The following is a 20,988-nucleotide window of genomic DNA, read 5'->3' as shown; positions in this document are numbered from 1 at the left end:
CCTATAAAGTTAAATAAGTAATCGAATAAAAACACCACATGACCCCTGTATGGAGCAGAGTGGACAGCTGCGCCCTCGATAAATATGGAAACGGTTTGCAGGTGGCAACGGCTGAGAGTCAGTGTCCTTAGAGCCCATGGGACTCATTTGAACGCACAACTGTATGGTCATGCCTCCAAGGGCCTGGTAGTCTTCTAGAGTCTATGGCACGTGAGCTGCCTGGCTTTGCATGTTTCTGAAAAAGTACCTATGCTTCTTAGAAAATTCCTTCCTTGTTTAAACCAAAAAGAGAGGACCACAGAGATTCGGGTGCTTGGGAGAATGAAGATCGGTCAAGGACACTAACGCTTACCACCAAGTCCATCTTTATGCTCTCTGCTCCACCCACCTTCCCTCGGTTACACTACAAGTCCATGGGGAGGTGGAGAGCTTGCACTGGAAGCCAAAGGCCAATCACTTTCCTTCTTATTTGAGGCAGGATCTCTCACTGAACGTGGAGCTCAGATTCAGCTAGGCCGGGATTCCTTACCTTTGTGCCTTCCTCACTTTGTCCCTATCCCTCACTCCCACCCCTCTCACCCTGGATCCCATACCCCTGGGGTTCCAGGCATGAGTTGCCATAACCAGTTTTATGTGGATGCTGTGAATCTGAGCTCAGGTTCTCATATGTGCACAGAAAGCACTTGACCCACTGGGCAACCTGCCGATCCCACTACAGAGAAGTGTTTTAGCCCCATTTTTGTGAAAGAGAACTAAGGATTCAGAGACAATGAGTTGACCGCGATGGAAAGCTAGCATGAAGGGCAGACAGGCTTCTGGATCCAAAGCCCCATCTTGTCTCCTCTGTCTCCCATGAGGCCCACATCCTATCCAGAAAACCAAGACACAAAACAGTGATTGGTTTTCCTACAGTGCTCTGTCACTGGACCTTCCCAATGAACCAAAGAACTAGAGAACCCTGTAAGGCAGGACATTATTATGGATATATTATCTTTCGGGGTGGCTCAGCAAGTAATGGTGCTTGCTGCCAAGCCTAATGGTGCCAAACCTGAGTTTGGTGCCTAGGAATCTACAGGGGAGAAGGAGAGAGTCAACTCTCACAAATTGTCTTTGGACCTCCACATGCTCACTGTGACGTGCACACTCACAAGCTCACCAGCACACTAGTCTTTCCGTGAACAATTTATATGACAGCAAGAGGCTTGACACTCAGTCCATTCATATAGAACCATTCTATCTACTGAGCTGTCAACTTGCAGGATGGCTACCTTGGTAGGGTATTGTTCTTTCTGTTTATTTGTTAGGGGGGTATGTTGAGACAGAGTCTCATATTTATCCTAGGATGGTCGTGAACTCAGGGTAATTCACCTGCTTCAGCCTGCTCAGCAGAATGTTATATACCTTAGTTAAAGATCCTGACTTTCTTCCTTTCTTTGATAATTTCTGGATGGGCTCAGGACTTCCAGTACCACAAAACGGAGACCAAAAAGAAGGAACCCAAGAAAGGCAGGAGGATCCGCACTATCTTCAGCTACTGAGACCAAGGAAAATAGGAACAGCGAGGCTCAACCTTCCCCTGGGCTCCATTTCTCATACCAGCGGTCTTCCAAAACCTGAATGTTGAACAATTCACCCATTCTGAGTCTCTTGCATACTTCTTAGAGTATCTTGGCCACAGAAAAGTAGAAAATGAAGTCAGATGTGCTCTCCTCTTGCTTCTTTTGTGTATTTCTCAGAATATCTTGGCCACAGAAAAGTAGAAGATGAAATAAGTGTGTCCTCCTTTTGCTAACTCAACTTGACCTTGACTCAGGATATCAGACACAAACCTAGAGGACAGGGTCCACCTTTACCAGTCACCATCCCAATCCTAGGACGTTTACCCTCAGTTACTTCAGCCCATATGGGTGCCTTTTAAGGAGACAGTAGAGAAGTCCCAAAGTAGATCTTATAGAAACCATAAGAGGATTGCAAATGCTGTCATTTTAAGAAACAAACAAAAGACTGTGATAATAAAGGGGTAAGGGTTCCAGGTCCTGTAACATCATCGCAAGCTAAATGGAACACAGTGGCCATTTTCTAGTGTGCCCTTTCTATCCTGACTCTGTTGTCATCGGGTTTAGCTCTTTCCACCGCCACCATTATACGTGGGACATTTTAAGTAGATTGTCAGCCTTCTGAGCTCCAGGGAGTCACTCAGTACCACAGAGAAGCAAGATACTAAATATGCCTCTGGAAAATTCTAGTCACTTCCAGAAAGGTTAAGGTTGTAGGGAGGGTCCTGCAGCAGCTTTCGAATCTGCCCCACGCTGGGCCTCCCACCAGGCAGGTGCCCCTGAGTAATTAGTACTGACTCATTATGTTTCCCAAGCACCATCCAGAGGTGAAAGAAAATAGGACTCCATGCTGAGGACAATGGCACCCACTGTCCTGTCACAGTAAATGGTCTCAAAAATAACAAACCACTGTAAATAGATGTCACTCTTATCCACTAAAAAAACAAATACAAGGGAAAAGAATGAAAGTCCTTAAGAACCCCCTGATATACCATGAGAAGTTTCGCTATCCATTGCTATTCTGTGAAGATAACACTTGGCTGTTGTGCCCCACTGCAGCCTCTATGGTTCACGTTGCTATTTTCCAGGCATGCTCAAGTCCCAGTAAATTATCTTAAGTAACCCTTTGCTCCACATGCTTACCATGAGTTTTTCTCCCGGCCTTAAGTCACCTCTATTATGTGTTTTCTAGAACCTTCTGAACCACAAACTTTAGCTTCCATTGCTGCGTATGCATGCACTGTTGTTTTCCTGGAGGACTTTTTTGCAAACCTATGTGTTCAAGATACTCCTAGATTTTTACTCGGAGGGCGGCCTTCATGAGTCAGTCTCATCTAGAAATGTCAAACGCTTTATGAATACATGTTTACATACAGCAGCTATTTGAGAGTGCCCTGTGGGACCTATACTTGTGACTCAGGCTTATTACGGTTGCATTTGGCTTGACTCTTGTTGCTGAATGGCTGAGTAGAGTCCAGTAGACTGCAGTCAGGCCAGCCCTGCTGCCCAAAGCTACAGGACCATCCGCTGAAGCAACTCAAACACACCCCGGCCCAGGCCAGATCCTCCTGAGTTCTTACTTTGGTCATGTCCCCCTTAGCCCAGGCACCAAACCCATCCCATCAGTTGGCTGTGACCTGAAGACCCGGACTGAGCCCTTCTCAGAGCCTCAGTCAACAACCTGTCCCTGGAGATCCAGGTTCTAGCCATACTCCAATTACCAAGCTCACTTACTAGCTGACTGACCATGGCAGGAGAGCTTTTTAGAATCTCGGGGTGGGCTGCCTAGTGAAAGACTTCCTCAGATAAAGACTGGAGTTAAGTCTCAACTTCTTTGAATGCACAGATACCAACAGATGGCCACAGAACCAAGAAAAATCAAGTAAACATGATATCATCCCAGAAACAAAGTAAAGCATTAGTAACTGAACCAACAGAAATGAAGATATATGGACTGCCTGACAAAGAATTCGGAGTAAGTATTTTTTTTTTAAAGAAAGTTCAAAGAAATTCAAGAGAATTCAGGAAAACAACTCAACAAATAGGTTTAACATTCCTGCTTTCCCTAAAGCTGTCTGTGAAAGCAGGAACCTTAGTGCTCCCAACATGTTGTGAGGTACCCTATGTGGGTGCTCGGAAATGAACACCTGTCCTCTGGAAGAGCAGCAAGTGCTCTCAACCACCAAGCCATCTCCCCAGATAGGTTTGCTAAGTTAATTTTTCTACCTTACAGCTCTACAGTCTACTCTCTGGAATCCTGGGCTTTGGTGTGTTTAGAATTCAAATACAGGAATGTAGACTTTTAATACCAGGCTACCCATTATGTAATGACAGCCCCTTGAAATGGAAAACAAGACAGCCGCCCCAGAGAAAAACACAAATATTCACAGTGAAAGGGATTCACCTCAGCTCTGCTCAGCTTTAAACGAATTAGGTCAAATGAAGCTTGGTTTCAAAATGAATTACAAAAAAAGCCTCAGGTTTTAGAGATTTCTCATAGTCTAGAACTGCAGAAAGGGCTTGATAGACAACATCTCTACAGGAAATAATGCATCCCCATGCTGCCCTGCAAACTAGAGTGGACACTGCTCTCCCGTGTAGGGGCGAGGACCACACTAAACGAGGCTGAGTATTGGGGAGTTCTTGAGGCTGTCTTCATCATGGCTGTAATGTCAGACATGTTTACTCAGAGAAAGCAATGGCTCCTAGCAGTGAAGTGGAATGGACATGAAGTGACTCTCAATATCAGGATCTGGATTCCCAGAGTGCTTTGAGACGGTCTGTTTAGGAGAAGCCAAAAAACAAAGAGACATGAGACTGGAGAGATGGCTCAGTAGTTAGGAGTACACGTTGCTCGTGCATGACCCCATCCTGATCAGGTGGCTCACAGCAGCCTATAATTCCAGCTCCAGGTAATCTGGCTCCCTCTTCTGATCTTTAAGAGTACTGCACACATGTGTACATCATATCCCGAACACATTTCCATACATAATTTTAAAAATGTTTTAATTCAAATGAAAAGATGTAGAGATAGGCCTTCAAGATCATGCCTGTGGAGCTTGAATTCATTTGAAATAACAATTGGTAGAAACAGAAATGCTTTTTATTAAAAACATGCACGAGATAATAAATACAGTTGAAAGTCTATTAAACGCCAGCCCCATCTATCCCTCTACTGCCTAGCTATTGGCCATTTAGCTTTTTTATTAATTCTATCAGGTGCCTTAGACAAGCAAGGCAAAATAGCAACACATCTTTACATAATTAAATAAACGCAGCATAAACAAAGGTAACACACCTTTACATAGTTAAAGCAATATTCCACAACATAAACAAATGTAACACACCTTTACATAGTCAAAGTACTATTGCACAACAGTAGAAAGACAGAAAGAACCCACTCTCCTAGGGTGGGCATGACCACAGAAAGGCTCGGTGTTTACAAAACACTTGTAAAATCACCTGCCACCTGAAAACATACTCTAGGATGGTTGCGGGAGAGAGTATTATCATTATTAAATAAATGTATATGTTTTGAAGGCCATTATGAAGTGACCTTGCTGGCTTTTCCTTACTCAGCTGAGTGCATAGAGACCTTTCATAGCAGTGGTTTTCCTTTGGAGGCCAAGGTCCTATCCAACAGGCCCATGGCAACAACAAGGAGGTCCCTCCTTCCACACTTATCCATCTCAAGATTCCACAGCCCATTGGGATCCAGAAAAACCAACAAGGGTGGACCACACTAGAAGGGAATGGACTCTGGTAACTTTCAGGTGTTGATGCTTTGAAAGGTTCAGGTCTAAGTGGGTTTCACACAACAAATATTTATACTCCGGGCTGTATTTTGCAAACAGCAATCTGTATTTGTTGCTTTCGGTGCCAGTTTCCTCCAGCTCTGGCTATCCTTTGTGTCATATAAACAGAACACAACCATCTGGACCACAACAAGCCATGCCGAAGTCTGCACCCACTCATCGCCAAAACATCAAATCAAAACACGATCTTTCAGAATTCTGCCTGACTGAAAATTGGAGTACGTCAAAGCCCTCACAAAGCTGTTTAAAAAAAAGGGGGGGGGCATCAAGTGTTAGAACAGAGATTTTTAAGAGGAAGGCAGAAATGTGCACAGACAGAATACTTAAGCAGACACAAACATGACCAGAACATGCCTGATAGCGTTACCTATGGTATGAGCAATTCAGTTCAGCATTTCCTGACTTTGCTTGAAAAGGACTGAGCCCCAGGAAAGGCATCTCAGACACGGGGGAGAATGGAGAAGAGTCTGTTGGAAAGACTCATTCAGGAAAAGAAGCAGACGTTTTAGTTTTTCTACAGCTAAAAAACTTAAAATGAATACTTTACAGTAACTGCAAAAACAAGCTAAAATCAAAGACACCAATATCCAAACACCATGATTCGAAAAGAGATTATGGACAAATGAAAGCACCAGGCCATATGTGGTCACGTGTGTTACCACCGACCCACATGTACCACAGACATGAGTGCTAAGCACCATCTCCCTGATAGAATTGCAGACTACAAAACATCTTACCCAACACACACAAAAAAATAATTGCCACCATCAGGCCTTGCTCACAGGCGAACACAGGAACCAATGATGCTTTCTGTTTCTTTTTTCTCAGCCTATAACCTAAAGAGCCACTGCTCTGTCCTGTCTCTTAAAGGTCCCACACCCTCTGCAGCACCACTCTGGGGAGTAAGCTTTTAATACATGGTCTTCTGAGGAATAGTTGGTATCCAAATACTACCTACATGGAAGACTGAATATATCATAAGACTGAGTATACACATCAATAGTATTATATATAAATATGTATATTATATATGATATGTATGCATATATGTATATTTGACTAAAGCAAACCTGATTCTGTATCAAATTACTGAATACTATAGAAATGTCCCACAATGGTGGCTATAAGATGGCACCAAGATAGAAGACTTCCTGTCTAGTTGATAAGGTTAATGATGTAGCTACCGGCCAACTGTAAAATTCGCTTAGGCCAGAGAGATGGCTCAGCAGGTAAAGCACTTGCAGCCAAGCCTGGCAACCTGAGTTCAATAACTGAGACCCACATGCTGGAAGGAGAGAGCTGACTTCTGAAAGTAGTCCTCTGACCTCCACATGCACAAACACATAGACACACTAAATAAATAATGTATTTACTAAATTCATGTATGGATTTGATGCATGTATTATCAAAAATTCAGCTTCTTGACTACAAATGAGTTTCTCAGTCATGTGAATTTGGTTCCATCTTATCGTATCATACTTAGCAACATATCATCAAATTATTATAAAACTAAATACTGCCTCGCACTGTTACATGACGACTCTGAGGTAAACTGAAAATACTTTGTAACCCATTTTCTAATCATAATTTGAAAGATCCACATGGACATGGACACAATTTTCCCATTAAATGCCCAATCCATGCCTTGATCCTTCAGGGTTCAAAATTAAATTCAGCCAATCAGCGGGTCTTGAATGGAACCTGTGCACCTCTGCTCTCTAGGTTAAAACATCCCAACCTGGAGGGAAGGTCCTTAAGACTCACGAAGTTCTAAAGGGAGATGACAGAATCTCAGGAAACAACCAACACAGATTTCCCAGGAAATCCCTTAAACTTACTGGTTGCAGAAAGCTCCTCCCTCCCCAAGGTTATAGTCCACAGTGAGACTCTATCAAGCTGCCCACAGTCATGAAACACTCCAGGGCTCTGGGTTTCCCGAGCTGCACCCATGCTGAGATGGCTGTTAGTGTTCTTGCCTTTGAGTCCTTTCTGCCCTTACCCACACTCCTTTAAGTCTCATAAAGACACAGGTCACCAAGATGCACCTACTACTCTGAGTCGGCATCAGTTCCCTGTCCGGGGTGGATTTGTTCACATCTCTCCAGGATACAAGAGCATTTCTTAAAAACCAGTGCCTTCCTCGGTACCTATTGTTTCCACGGACTCATAGAATCCAATCATGAAAGAATAAAAACCTCCACTAAATCTCCAAGAAAAATCCTCTTTACCATGTCACTTGGATACATGGAAGGTACAAGAAGAAAATGGAGAGCCTGATTTCATAGTTCACGGCAAGTATATTTCAGAGCAAATAACTTACCCTGAATACATGATAATCTGCTTTGTAATCTGCTTTCCAATCCAGGAACAAAATCCCAATGTCTTCACGGCATGTGCTACTTTCTTGCTTTAAATAGCCGGGTAATCATGGCCCTGAAGCTTCTAATCACAGATAATTCATTGCATTTCAAGCTATTTTCAGCCCACAGTTTCAATTGTTCAAGGCCAAAGCAATATTGCTACACAGTGTCTTTAAGTGGGTTGAAGTGCACCCCCCCAACACACACACACACACACACACACTGATTTTCTCGGTGGCTCATTAAGAACAATCACAAAAATCAATAAAACTCAGAAACTAAACTTCCGATTAGCTGCACTCACTCTAAGGTGTCTGGACATTAGAAATAGAAGGAGCTAGCATCTACGAAACGGCAGTTAGAAAGTGTTCACATCTCACACAATGACACATATTTCAGTTTGCATAAAAGGGCATTTTCCCTTAGAACATACCAGTGGCTTATAACATGGTATAACAGTAAATATTCAGAACTCAGGGGCCACATCCCTGCAGGAAAGTTGGCCCATTCATCTATCTCATTTAAAGGACCTACAACCTGAAATGATCTTCAGAAGATCCCTAAGTGGAATATTTCCCATGATATCCAGGAACAATTTCACTAACTCAAATTGGCTTCTTAAAATTAGAAATTTCTGAAAATTTTTATAAAAGTCAACCTTGGTCCATGCTGGTATCAATGCAGGAAGCTACCATTGTTGGTGAGCAGGAAAACACAGGTGGTAGCAACAACCACCAATGTACACACGAGCAGGAAAAAAACTCAAAAGGACAGCCAGCGCTCCCTCTCCGGCCATCCTAGAACAGTCGTCACCTTGCAGAAGAGGAAGGGTTAAAACGACCTTGCACTGCTCTGAGGAAGCCCAATTACATTTTGGCAGAATAGGAGCTTAACCATCTGCTTCCTAGCTTGCGAGTACCTCTTACAAGAGTCCGGATAGCACTTCGGGTATCTGGACCTACAAACCAGCGAGGACCGGATTTTGTCCCATACAACCTCAGCCACAACTTAGTCAGATAATCTCCACCTCCTTCGTTATCTTATACCAGCCAGTCTTTTCTGATCCTGATGACCAATGCCCAAAGTAAAGCCAAGTAAACACATCTATTAACTTCCAAAAGACCGACGCCGGAGGAGAAAGGAGGCCGTGGTCAAACCTCCTCATGCTTGGGAGAGCATCTCTTACCTTGCTCTCCTCTTCTTCAAACACAGACTGGTGGACATTGCAGGCAAACAGTGAGTTGGGGAGATCATTGAAATCGGTGATTGCTTGAAAGGCCTCGTCCGCAAAGCACTGAGTGACAGCCCAGTCTCTGTCTACGCAGCAGAGGAAGAAAAGTCCCCCATCTTCAGGGATGGATGCCTGCTGCCCCAGGCTCCTCATTCCGATGAAGTAGGATTCTCCCCTCATCCCTGAAAGGGCAAAGATAGATGTGAGTTGGAGTGAAACAAAAGAGTCCCTATTCCGGGGGCTTAGCATTAAATTAACTCAAAGGGGCACTCTCTGTGACCACAGGCACTATTGCGGTTACCTACTGGGTCCCAGGAGTTGTTGGAAAGGATTTGCTAGAAGTGTGTATGCACACTTTCATGTTCAGGCCAGACGTCACACTGGATGTCTCCTTTAGTGCTCTCCATATGTTTTTTTTTTTTTTTTTTTTTGAGACAGGATCCTTTACTGACCCTGGAGGCTGCTGATTCAGGAAAACTGGCTGGCCAATGAGCATCAGGGATCCACCTGCTACCCAACCCCTCCCCCTAATCCGGGCTACAGATACTTACCTCCATTCTTGCCTTTTTCCATGACTGCTGGAAACCAAACTCAGGTCACTGTGCTTACAGAGCAAGCTCTGTCCCCAGTCCCCACATTAACATATTATTTTTTTTAATTCCCACAATGGCCCATGAGACTGGTATCAATACTGTTCCCATTTTATCGGTTAAGTAACTTATGTAAGTCTAATAGTAAATTGTCAGGCTAAGACTGGAAACCAGGAAGTCTGATACCAGAGTTCCCTTTCCTATGCCGGAAGGATGGAGCAGATCAAAACCGGTAGATGTCTATTCAAGGAAATACTGTTTTTTGCATCATACCCTGAGTCTTCATTACATCAACTCCACCATCTAACAGTTCATGCACAATGGCAGCATGTACACGTGTGAGCCAATGTACAGAAACACATATACATGTCACATGCATCCCATTATAAGACCGGAAGGCACTGTGAACCAGACCCAGGTCTTGAAACATCAGTATTATCCAAACCAATGTAAAAAATACAAATGTTCCTCCCAGCAACCACAAGAAAGTTCATCTCAACACTGCTTCCTGACCCCTTAGCGTCATCATTTTCATAACTGCAAAGTATTACCCTATGTTAACACTGACATATGGTTCCATGGGGATTTGATCACTGTTCTCACTTATCAGGGATGCTGTCTTTTTTTTTTCTTTTGTATGTTTATGCCCATAGTCTCTTCCACTCGAAGTTCAGTGAACAGCAGCCCGGAAGGAAGAAGCATTGGTCCACTGTTAGTTTGACTTGTTGTGATCCAACTGCCCTCACTCCCCCTGACTGACAGTGGAACTTCCTTGTGGTCTGTAATTGACAAGGATGTTTGTGTTCTTTCTGACGGGTGGGTCTCCACAGAAGGAGTAAGCTATAAAAGGTTGCTGGGAGCCCGGCGATGGTGGCGTACGCTTTTAATCTCAGCACTCGGGAGGCAGAGGCAGGCGGGCCTGGTCTACAGAGCGAGTTCCAGGACAGGCTCCAAAGCCACAGAGAAACCCTGTCTCGAAAGAAAAAAAAAAAAAAAAAAAAAAAAAAAAAAAAAGGTTGCAGGGCAAAATAAAAGTTGCTGTTCTTCCACCTGAAAATAAGCCTCCGTGTCTCAATCCCGGCACATCCCCGCCCCCAGTCTTGGCTATCCAGGCTGCGCTGGCTGCAGCATTGACTGACAGTTCTAACCTGGCTACTGAATCCCCTATGGTAAGTGCCCTTCTCTGGGCAGCCCGTCCTCTTGGAGTAAAGTAGCTACTGCAGGCTCACTCTGCCTCCATGAGGTTTAGTGAGACACAAGTTGTGTGCGTCTACTTCCTTTGGATCTGAAACACACTGTGGGATAAGGTAGCATTTGTAATGGTCATTTTTCCTAGAGACACACCGATGGGGATTTGGTAAGCAACATTCAATGGTAACACCACGTTATATATGAAATCTGAGACAGAAGTAAATTCCAGCCAATAGCCGCTGAAGTACGTTGCTGCGGGAGGACCTTCCTCTCCTTCAACCAATAGTCGCTGGAGCAGGAGCCAGAACCAAGCACCAGAACCAAGAGAGCGAGCCTAGGCTTACCTGCCACTCTTTTTTAAAGATAAACAGACCACGCCCCAGTGGGCTGGTATTTCAGCAACTATTGGCTGAAGGAGCGGAAGGTTCTCCCGCAGCAAGTAAAAAAAAAAAAAAAAAAAAAAAAAAAAATCAGTAACTGGGGCCAGCAAGAAGGCTCAGCAAGTAAAGGCACTTTCAGCTGAGCCTGGTGGCCTGGGTTCGATCCCTTAGACCCAAATGATGGAGGGGGAAAAACCAGGTCTCTCAAGTGGGCCGCTAACCTCCCCTTGTGTGCTATAGCACAAATACAAGCCCACTCACCACCATCCCCACACAATTAAAATGAATTAATAAAATAGAATACAATTTGTAAAATTAAATAACCCTCATGATTAGTCATTATAACTGTGGTAAATGAAAATACCATACAAAATAGTACAAAACTTGAATTTGTATTATAAAGTTTTTAGCTGTGCGACAAATGCCTCAGTTGCTGTAAAAGGGACAAAATATTTATTTTAAATAAAAATATCACATACTTTTAAGGCTATAAAAACCTGTTGTTCCACAGCTTTTCCCGATTGCCTCTCATTCTTGCCACTTGGCTCTAGGTCCTGCCTAGGTGCCCTAGGCCTGCACCCCAGCCCAGCAGCACTGTTTTCTCCTTTTCCATTCAGTGCGAGCCTACATTATGAGCAGCTCAGGGCCCTTGTTCTACTGTGCACAGTGGGCGACGGCACTTCATCTGGAAGGTGGGGAGACCTTGCTCATCCTCCACACCCAACAGGTAAGTCCTCCCAAGGAAGCAATAAGAGCTAAGATGGAGTTTGCAGGAAAGCCTGATTTCCTTTGACTAGATCTTTGATCATCATCTCGTGTTTATTTTGCCTCCCACAGAACTATGATGCCTCACTGGGACTAAGCATTCCACAAACTGTCCCTCCACTGTTGGTGTGTCCATCCACCTCTCTGCATATTCCTCCTGGAAGCTGCTAGCATCTTATGACTTCAAGCTGACCAAATCATATTATCCAAATGGGTGTTCTTCCTGTACAAATGTGTTCTTTATGTAAAAATCTCTATGAAAACATTTGTGCTAGACCAGCAAGATCGCTTGGTAGGAAAAGGTGCTTGCTGTGCAAGCCTGACAGTGTGACTTCAATTCCAGAACCCAAGGAAAGGTGAACAGAGAGAATGGAGGACATATAAAGTTGATCTCTGACATCCACAAGAGCAGTGTGACATGCATGAACACGTGTGTGCACATGCATGCACACACCACACACATACACACTTAAGAACTGAAAAAAACATTTACTGATAGGAACACCCCCATACTTTGGGCCCGAAAACTGGCTAAATTAATAAGATGGGAAAGCAACCGTGGAAGTGAGAATGCTGCCTTAGCTAGTTGTAAATTTTTTAGCAGAAAGTTTATTTCTAAATACCCAGAAGTTTCTAGACAGCATGTTTGCTTTCTATGTCTTTATTTTAAGATGAAAGTGTTTTCTGAGTTAACCTATTCCTCTGTCTTTTAACTCGGACCCTTTGCCTGCCGGAGTAAGTAGCCCGTTTTCGTGCTTGCAGCTGCTCTGAGCACGAGGCCCTCATCAGTTCCTGATAGCAGAGGAGTGGTTTCCGGTGGTTTGCAGCTGAAGGATCCTGAGAGCTAGGGTGTGGCCATTGGTCAGGGAAGGCACTATATAAGCTGCCCTGGAACACAATAAAGTTGACATTCTTGGGGCATTCTTGTTTCAAGGATGATCCGTATCTCCGTCTGTGTGTGTGTATTTCAGTCTCCAGCCCCTTGCCCAACTCACAAACCATCTGGTAAAGCAGGTGGTGTGATGCAGGTGTAGTACCGTAGTATACATAGTACAGGCGCTACAGGACTGTAGTACGTGTATGGATGCTACACTAACAATGCCAATTGAACAACTCATCAGGTTTTGGTTTTTTTTTAAGTCTTTGGTTTTCTGAGACAGGGTCTCATATTGTAGCTCAGGTCAAACTCCAACTCATTATATAGCTTAGGATGTCCTTGAAATACTAATCCTCCTGCCTCACTTCCAAAGTACTAGGATTGTCAGTGTGCACCATCATGCTAGGAAAATAGCATTAATTTTAATAGCCACATTGCCTTGTAGCGTCTAAGTCTTCATAATTTATTTAGGCATTCTTCTGTTGTTTGACATTTCCACCAGTGGGGTCTGGAAAAGAGACACCATTAAAATATAAAGCCTCCCATGGGAGAAGTGCAGAAGCTCAAAACTTCCTTAGAAGCAGAAAACACACATTTTCAAGAATCAATTAAAAAACAAAACAAAAACTAGGAATCCTTTGGGGCAATCCTTTGCTACAAATGGGAGCTGAGGTCTCCTTGTCAGCAAAAATGCAGAGACACTTTGTGTATCTTACAAGGAGTCTATGAGAAGGTGCTTGAAGCTTCCCAAATAATAGACAAATAACAGATATTTATTATTACTTTGAGGCTCATCAACAGCATGCCAGCGGCAGGGAAGAGGCAGTTTTTAATGTACAACTGTTAAATATGTCAATACATTTCACAGTCCAGCATCTGCCCCTGAAGGTTACATCTACATCAATCATCATAAGAAAAAATGAGAACCAACACTCTGAATATTTGGTGTGAGTCCTGTTAGGCCCTCTTAGAAGGGAAAGATGTTATGAAGGAAAAAGTAATTAAAATAAAAAATAAGCCTCTCTCCCATGGCATTGATAACAGCAAAATGAAGCTTATTTAACTATTACAAAGTGAGTGACCATGAGCGTATAATGGTTGAATGGGACTCACTGCCATGCAGGCGAAATGAGTTGGGATACAGAGGATCAAGCATCATTTAATTTCTTTGCTGACATATGAAAATAATATTCATGCAGGATTTTTCAAACAACTTAATTGCATTTATTAATTAAACATGAAAAAACTAGTGATAAAGACAGTATGTGCCTTATTCTAAATAAGCCACTTGACAGAGATACCAGCCTTACAGGGAACTAGAAAGCAGTAGCTGCTGGACACATGCCTGCTGCATGCATACTTGAATAAATCCTTCCTTTCTTTTACAAACTTCAGGCAGAACCATTACTCAATCTCTTCACAAGGAATTGCTTTCCAATGCTCTGACTTCATTCCACACAAACGTTTCTATGGTACAATGAGAAGAAGAGCATCTGGTTCTGTTGGATGGTGTTACTGTCATGCAGTTACTACTTTCATGAAATTCCAACTTCCTAATAATGGGTTGTCCATGCCATGAGAATGGAGTGTGTGCATTGTCCCTTGGGACTTCAGCTCTATACAGCCTTGTGCTGGGTATAGAATGGCGGAGCTAATTGAAAATCCTTGGGAACAGTTGAGGAGTCACAGAATGAAGAATAAAACTGTAAACAGTCATAGAGATGCTTAAACTAGATTTAACATCAATAAAAAACTCTTAGTTAGCAGTTTCATATGCAATCTATTTTTTTTAAGGCTTATGTACATCTGTAGGACTAGAAAGATGTAGTTAAGAGCATGTACTACGCTTGGAGGGGACCTGAGTTCAGTTCCCAGCCTTGGTTTGAGGCAGCTAACTACCAGCTTTTATTCCCGCTCCAGAGGAGGCAATTGAGATGTTCTGCTCTTCATAGGCAACTGAGCTCACACACACACACACACACACACACACACACACACACACAATTGCATTTCATCTGGGTCCCTTTAGTATGGAAAGAACACTATGGTTAGGAGTAAATGCTAAGACAATTAGGAAGTACCAACTAGAAAGGAATAAAGTCAAGTTATCCTAGAGAGTGGCAGGAGAAGAGATGGCAAATGGAAACACAGGTCCTGAGTGAGAGTCTGACTGCCTTCAGATTCTAAAAGTAGTAGCAGAATTCAGGGTATGGCACCGTCAAGGAGATAACATGTAGCTGCCAAAAGAGGCAGATGCCATGTAACTGCCCAAGAAGCAAGACGTAACAAACCATGAGCCTCATGGTAAAATATAAAATAATAGAAATGGGTAAATTCAAGATATAAGAGCTAGCCAATAAGAAGCCTGAGCTAATAGGCCAAACACTGTTGTAATTAATATAGTTTCTGTGTGATTATTCGTGTCTGGGTGGCCGGGAACAAGAGAGCAATCTCCACCCTACAAAATGGCACGGCACCATGGGGCAACTACATCCACATAAAACCTGAGAGGGCTTGGGAAGGAATTCTAGACACACACAGAGAGAAAGAGTTAAGCATGACTTCATGGTAGAAGCACTTGCTTCTAACAAACAGAGGCATGATTCCTTTAAGATAAGGCTTCCTGACTCATTGGTAGCAGCAAAAACTGTGGGCCTCCTTTAAGAAAGCTTCCTGGTTTATGCTAGTCACACAAACAGCTCTGGCTCTTTCAGGAGACCAAGCACCTGAATGATGTTTGTGGGCAGAGTGTTGCAAGTTACTTGGTAGCAACATGGGCCAACTACTTCCCAGAGTTGAGGTGGTGCGTGGTGACTTCCACCTGGCTGTCCTAGAGCTGGCAGTGAACTACCTATGCCATGTTATAAAGGCTGAGAGAGGTGGAGCCAGTATCCATGGCTGCCATGACCACACTGCTTACCATTTTTTTTTTTGATTTTTCGAGACAGGGTTTCTACTGCTTACCATTTTAAAATGCTCCTTGTTAGAACAGAATTTCAGATACACAATAGGACAGATTCAGACATAAAAAAAAAAACTAAACAAGACACAGTGTGTTTAAAAAATGTATGTAGGCTCAGGAGAGAGAGAGAAATGAATATAGACAGTTATAAAAAAAAGTAAATGGTTTTAAAAAATAAATATCTTTAAAGAGACAGTAGAAGTAATATAAAAGAGTACAGGTAGCCATAGATTAAAGAAGTAAAGAAAAATAAGCCACATAAAGATGGAATATATACAGAGAGTTTGGATTATGTATATTATTGTGTTTTCTTTGAATTTTTTTTTTTTTTACTACAGGGAGACATTTGATTCTGGGGGCTGTTAAGTTAAATCAACATAAAGGTATCTTGACTTCAAAATTTGGGCCTAAGGATATGTTACTTTGGAAAAGAGCTTCTGCTTTTGTTTCCATGGAAGGTGAGAACCTGTGTATTCCTTCTAGGCTAATGTGGTTTGATGGAATAAGAGCCCCCCACATACAAAAATATATCACCCAACAAACACCAGAAAGCAGTTTGGAGAAAACAACACCCAAATTCTCAAAATGATTGTTTATAAATGTTTGTTTTTGTGGTGGCCTAAATCAAGACAAATGAAACAAAAATAAAACAAAAAGGTTGCCCTCTTAGCACAGCAGACAGCTAAGCTCACAAAACAAAGGCAAAAATCTGGGAAAGTCATTTGGGCAGGAATGGTGGGACTCTCAAGCACATGGGAGGTGGAGGCAGAAGGATCCGGATTTCAAAGTCATCCCAAGCAGGCTATGTTGGGAAGCTGAGGCCAGCTCCTGGTTATAAAGGACTGCCTCAAAAGCAAAACAAAACCTTTAGTCTATATACTTATAATACAGCCTGTCCATATTTCTGCCCGATTCCAACTAGAAAAACAAGAATTTTTGGTGCTATAATAAGGATCTACAAAAGAAGAGAAATGAACAAGGAAGACCAAACCAACCTAAGCTTTGTTTTAAGTTTTAAAACCCTTTCACCTTTCTATGCATGCATGTAATGGATTTTGATAATTTCCATCCCATTACTTTGGTCTGCTGAAGCTGTTTTCCCACCCACCCCGCTGTCATGTATTTATTAGCGTTTTGTTTTATTTAGGATCCATTGGGGCTGTCTGCATGAGCATGGATGGGGATTATGTACTGGAGCGTGGTCAACAATTTAGTCTGAATGTATTTTTATTAGATAAAAATGTGGAAGAATAGTAATGTAAAGCCACTTGCCATAGATAAGAGAAACTAGGCCTTAATCCTCCACTGTGGATGGCTAACAAGGGTAAATAAGGAATAGGGTATTTGGAAGCAATTGATGAATAATTCACTCCGACTTCAAGTCCAATTTTGATTTAAGATCAGATAATTGCGTTGCGGGAGATTTGTCAGTTTACAGGAACTAAATGATGACAACTTCTACTTGAATATTAATGAAAACTTTAAAAATGTAACGTTGCTTTAATGGGCAATAGAAAAGAAACTCTGATAGCCCCTTTTAACTTGGTAAGGTTAAGCGAGTCCACTTAAAAATTTGAAAGCCTAGAAACTTCTACAAAATGTTGGTATGCCTTAAAATAACCCCTTCAGCTCTAGAATCAAGTTTAAATGAAGTATTTAAAGTCTGAAACGATATGTGGGAAGTCAGTTCGCTGGATGGGCACATTTATATGCATAGTAACAGTTTACAGGTAAGCTCTCTACCCTCAGGATTCACTTCTGGACCAGCCTCCTAGGGGGGATCCTTTTAATTGACCTTTTGATATTTTAATATCTAGATATTCTGGGATGGTAAGATAAGGCTTTTCATTTTTTCTCATCTTATAGAGAGATTGAGGTATAATATTAGTAACCGCAAGCTGTGCTGGGATCCTGAGACACAGAGGGGAGACGCGATGTTCTTAGGCAGCCCTCCATAGAAACCCATTAGAGAGTCTTCTGAGATATAATGGAGCCTATTTAATTCAGCTGCAGAATTTTTTACACCTACTGAGCTGTGTGAACCTCATGCTATTCTTGATACCAGTTGGGATCAGTCCTGAAAGAGTCAGGAACATAAAGTTTTTAACTCGTGGTTTTCAAAGGCCTTTATTATCTATGTCTCTCTTCCGGATGCCTCCTGGAGCCCCTGTTCTCCCTCCAGCTCATACTGAGACATAACATAATTCAATCCCCCCAATGGCACAACATCTTAGGAATGTTTGTGAAGCGTTTAAGCCAAGCAAGTTGGCTCTTTCATTTCCCTGCGCACTAGGACAATGATGGGATTTGCCTCTGCTTGCAGTAATGTCTTTGTACATAGCCTCCCAGGAGACTGACACATCTGTATGATCTTTTCAATGGACATAATGAAAAGGGAAGGAACAGGACTTCCTGGAACAAGCAGAAAGGGGGGTTGCACCCCATTTTCACAAGCCTACCTGAATAACATCGTTAAGAAATTGTGTTTAAGATAAGATCACTATAGTAGAGTTAAATGGGAAAATGCACCTTTAAGGAGGAAAATTATCATTTTAAATGATGTTTTTATTTATTCTTTGGATTGTAATGAATACAGTTTATTTCTATCATATCCACTCTCTGTCTCCCAAGCCCTCCAGAGTCCCTCTCGTTCCTCCTTAAAACCTCATGTTCCCCTTTTTCCCATACCTTTGGAAATTAACTTATAATTACATCATTGTCTCCTTTTCTTTTCACCCCCTCAAATCTTCCATGTGCTGATTTCCTTGCTCTCTTAAATTTATGGCCCAAGATTGTTTCCATCAATTGTTATGAGATATGTATGTATGTATATGTGTGTGTTTTCATTCCTAAATATAGAAATACAATCTGCTTAGTTTGTATAATGTTATGGGTATGTGCAAAAAATCCCAATCATGATTTCCATATTTCTTTAAAATTTTGTCAATATTTTTATGATTATTCAGACCAATCTGATAAGTGTCATGGGCTCATGTTATTTATACTATGTATACATAATGGTGACCTTAGTTATAAAGTATCTTTTTTTGTTCTTGTTTTGAGATTATAATATAAGTACATCATTTCTCCATTCCCTTTTCCACCTAAAAACCCTTCCATATACCTTTTCTTGCTCCTTTCAAAATTCATGGCCTTTTAAAATTAATTGTTGTTACATGCACAAATGTATATGCACATACATATATAGCCTGCTTGGCCTGTCTAATGCTACTGTATGCATGTTTTTAGGGCTGACCATTTGGTATTGGGTACCGGTTGCTGTGCTCTGCCCTGGGGGAAGACTATTTCTCTACTCTCGGCATCCCTTAGGGGAAATTCATCTTTGATGAAGCATGAGAGGATGGAGATAAGTTTTTCTTTCTCATTATTATTGTTTTGAGTGTTTTGACACAAGGTATTTGTTTCCCAGGCTAGCTTTAAATGCTTCAGCCTCCTGCCTCAGTGTCCTAAGTGCCAGTCTTATTGATACTAGTACACTTCATCGGTTGGTGTTCTTCAAGGCCAGATGACCCTGTTTCTACAGAGACCGTAGACGTATCACACAGAAACAAGCAGTATGGAAGCACCCATCCCAAACAGAAGGGACTGTGTTGGTCGAGAATATGGCTGACCTGTTACAGCTGGGCACTTTGTAAAGAACTATAAAGGGTCTTCACAAGAACCCAGGTATGGGCTGGGCAGAGAAGAGCCATAACAGTGCAAAAGCCTGGGTTGCCACTACCCCTCGAGCTGAAGGGGCGAGGACCTGCGGGGCCTACAGAAATTCTGTCTGGGTCATGGGGCTTGCTCCTGGCGGTTCCTCTGCTGAGGAATCCAGTCAGTTCTCAGTAGTGACACAGTGAGGGCCCATGGGAATCTGCCCCACCTGTTCTCTTACTCTGACCACTTACCAGTTCCTTCCAGTAATCAAGCATAGCTGGAAATCAGAGGGCAGGGAGGATGCTGATGTAGAGCAAGTGGGTGGGGAGGTAGGTTAACTATCGCAGTGCTATGGGAAAGGCAGGAGATGTCCAAGCAGTGTTTATAAATATGTAAGGGTATAAAAATTTCTTAGGTTCTATGTTGATCCTTTGGTTTCTAGCCTTAAATAAGGGTCACAGAGTCTACAATTGGTGAACCTAAAGAAGCTAAATAAGAAGGTGAACCCAAGGAAAACATACAGTTATCCTCTTGGCTGTGGAAAGTAGACAAAATTGCTGGGGAGAAAATTGGGATCTTGGGGGTGGGGTGGAATGGGGGTAAGGGGAGTTGGGGAGAGAAAAGTGAGAAGGGGAGGATGGGGGTAACTTGGGGAAACAGGATGATTGGGATAAAGGAAGGTTGGATAGGGGAGCACAGGAGCACAATTCTTAGTTAAGGGAGCCACCTTAGGGTTGGCAAGAGACTTGAACCTAGGGTGGCTCCCAGGAGCCCAAGGCGATGTCCCCAGTTAGTTCCTTGGGCAGATGAGGATAGAGAACCTGAAATGACCCTATCCTATAGCAATACTGACTAATATCTTGCATATCACCATAGAACCTTCATCTGGCGATGGATGGAGATAGAGACAGAGACCCACACTGGAGCACTGGACTGAGCTCCCAAGGTCCCAATGAGGAGCGGAAGGAGGGAGAAGATGAACAAAGAAGTCAGGATCATGAGGGGTGCACCCACCCACTGAGACAGTGGGGCTGATCTATTGGGAGCTCACCAAGGCCAGCTGGACTATGACTGAAAAAGCATGGGATAAAACCGGACTCTCTGAACATGGCGAACAATCAGGGCTGATGAGAAGCCAAGGACAATGGCACGGGGTTTTGATCCTACTTCATGTGCTGGCTTTGTGGGAGCCTAGCCAGTTTGGATGTTCACCTTACTAGACATGGACGGAGTGGGGAGGACCTAGGACTTACCACAGGGCAGGGAACCCTGATTGCTCTTTGGACTGGAGAGGGAGGGGGAGAGGAGTAGAGGGAGGGGGAGAAGGGTGGGAGTGGGGGAGGGAAATGGGAGGCCGGGAGGAGGCTGAAACTTTTTTTTTCCTTTTCTCAATAAAACAAAAAGAAAAGGGAAGGAGGATGGACAAAAGCAGCAAGAATGTTTGATAAAGTCTTGAGGCATCATTTTTATTATATTTATCTAAAATTATAATATGTATGTATCTTATTTTATCTAAAGTACAAATATGTTCTTCAGAAAGCTAAAAATAAACTTAATCTTCATTTAAGAAATAAAAAAAAATTTCTTAGGTTAACTTCAGT

The 20,988-nt window shown here is 42.6% G+C and overlaps 1 protein-coding gene across 1 annotated transcript in view; it reads right to left on the bottom strand.

Annotated features, from left to right (window-relative positions):
• Rcan2 (regulator of calcineurin 2) overlaps positions 1-20,988 on the bottom strand; it is a 235,173-nt gene that overhangs the window by 190,839 nt on the left and 23,346 nt on the right. The window contains exon 2 of the mRNA XM_041656016.1: positions 8,918-9,144. Coding sequence (XP_041511950.1) covers positions 8,918-9,142 — 225 coding nt within the window. The 5' untranslated portion in view covers positions 9,143-9,144. The remainder of the gene's footprint in view (positions 1-8,917; positions 9,145-20,988) is intronic.

Source organism: Microtus oregoni, unplaced genomic scaffold (genome assembly GCF_018167655.1).
Source record: "Microtus oregoni isolate MIOR12 unplaced genomic scaffold, Mior012 000007F_ref0000211, whole genome shotgun sequence".
In the NCBI taxonomy this organism is placed as follows: domain Eukaryota; kingdom Metazoa; phylum Chordata; class Mammalia; order Rodentia; family Cricetidae; genus Microtus; species Microtus oregoni.
Note: the sequence above shows the minus strand (reverse complement) of the source record. Positions and strands in the feature narration are given on the sequence as shown.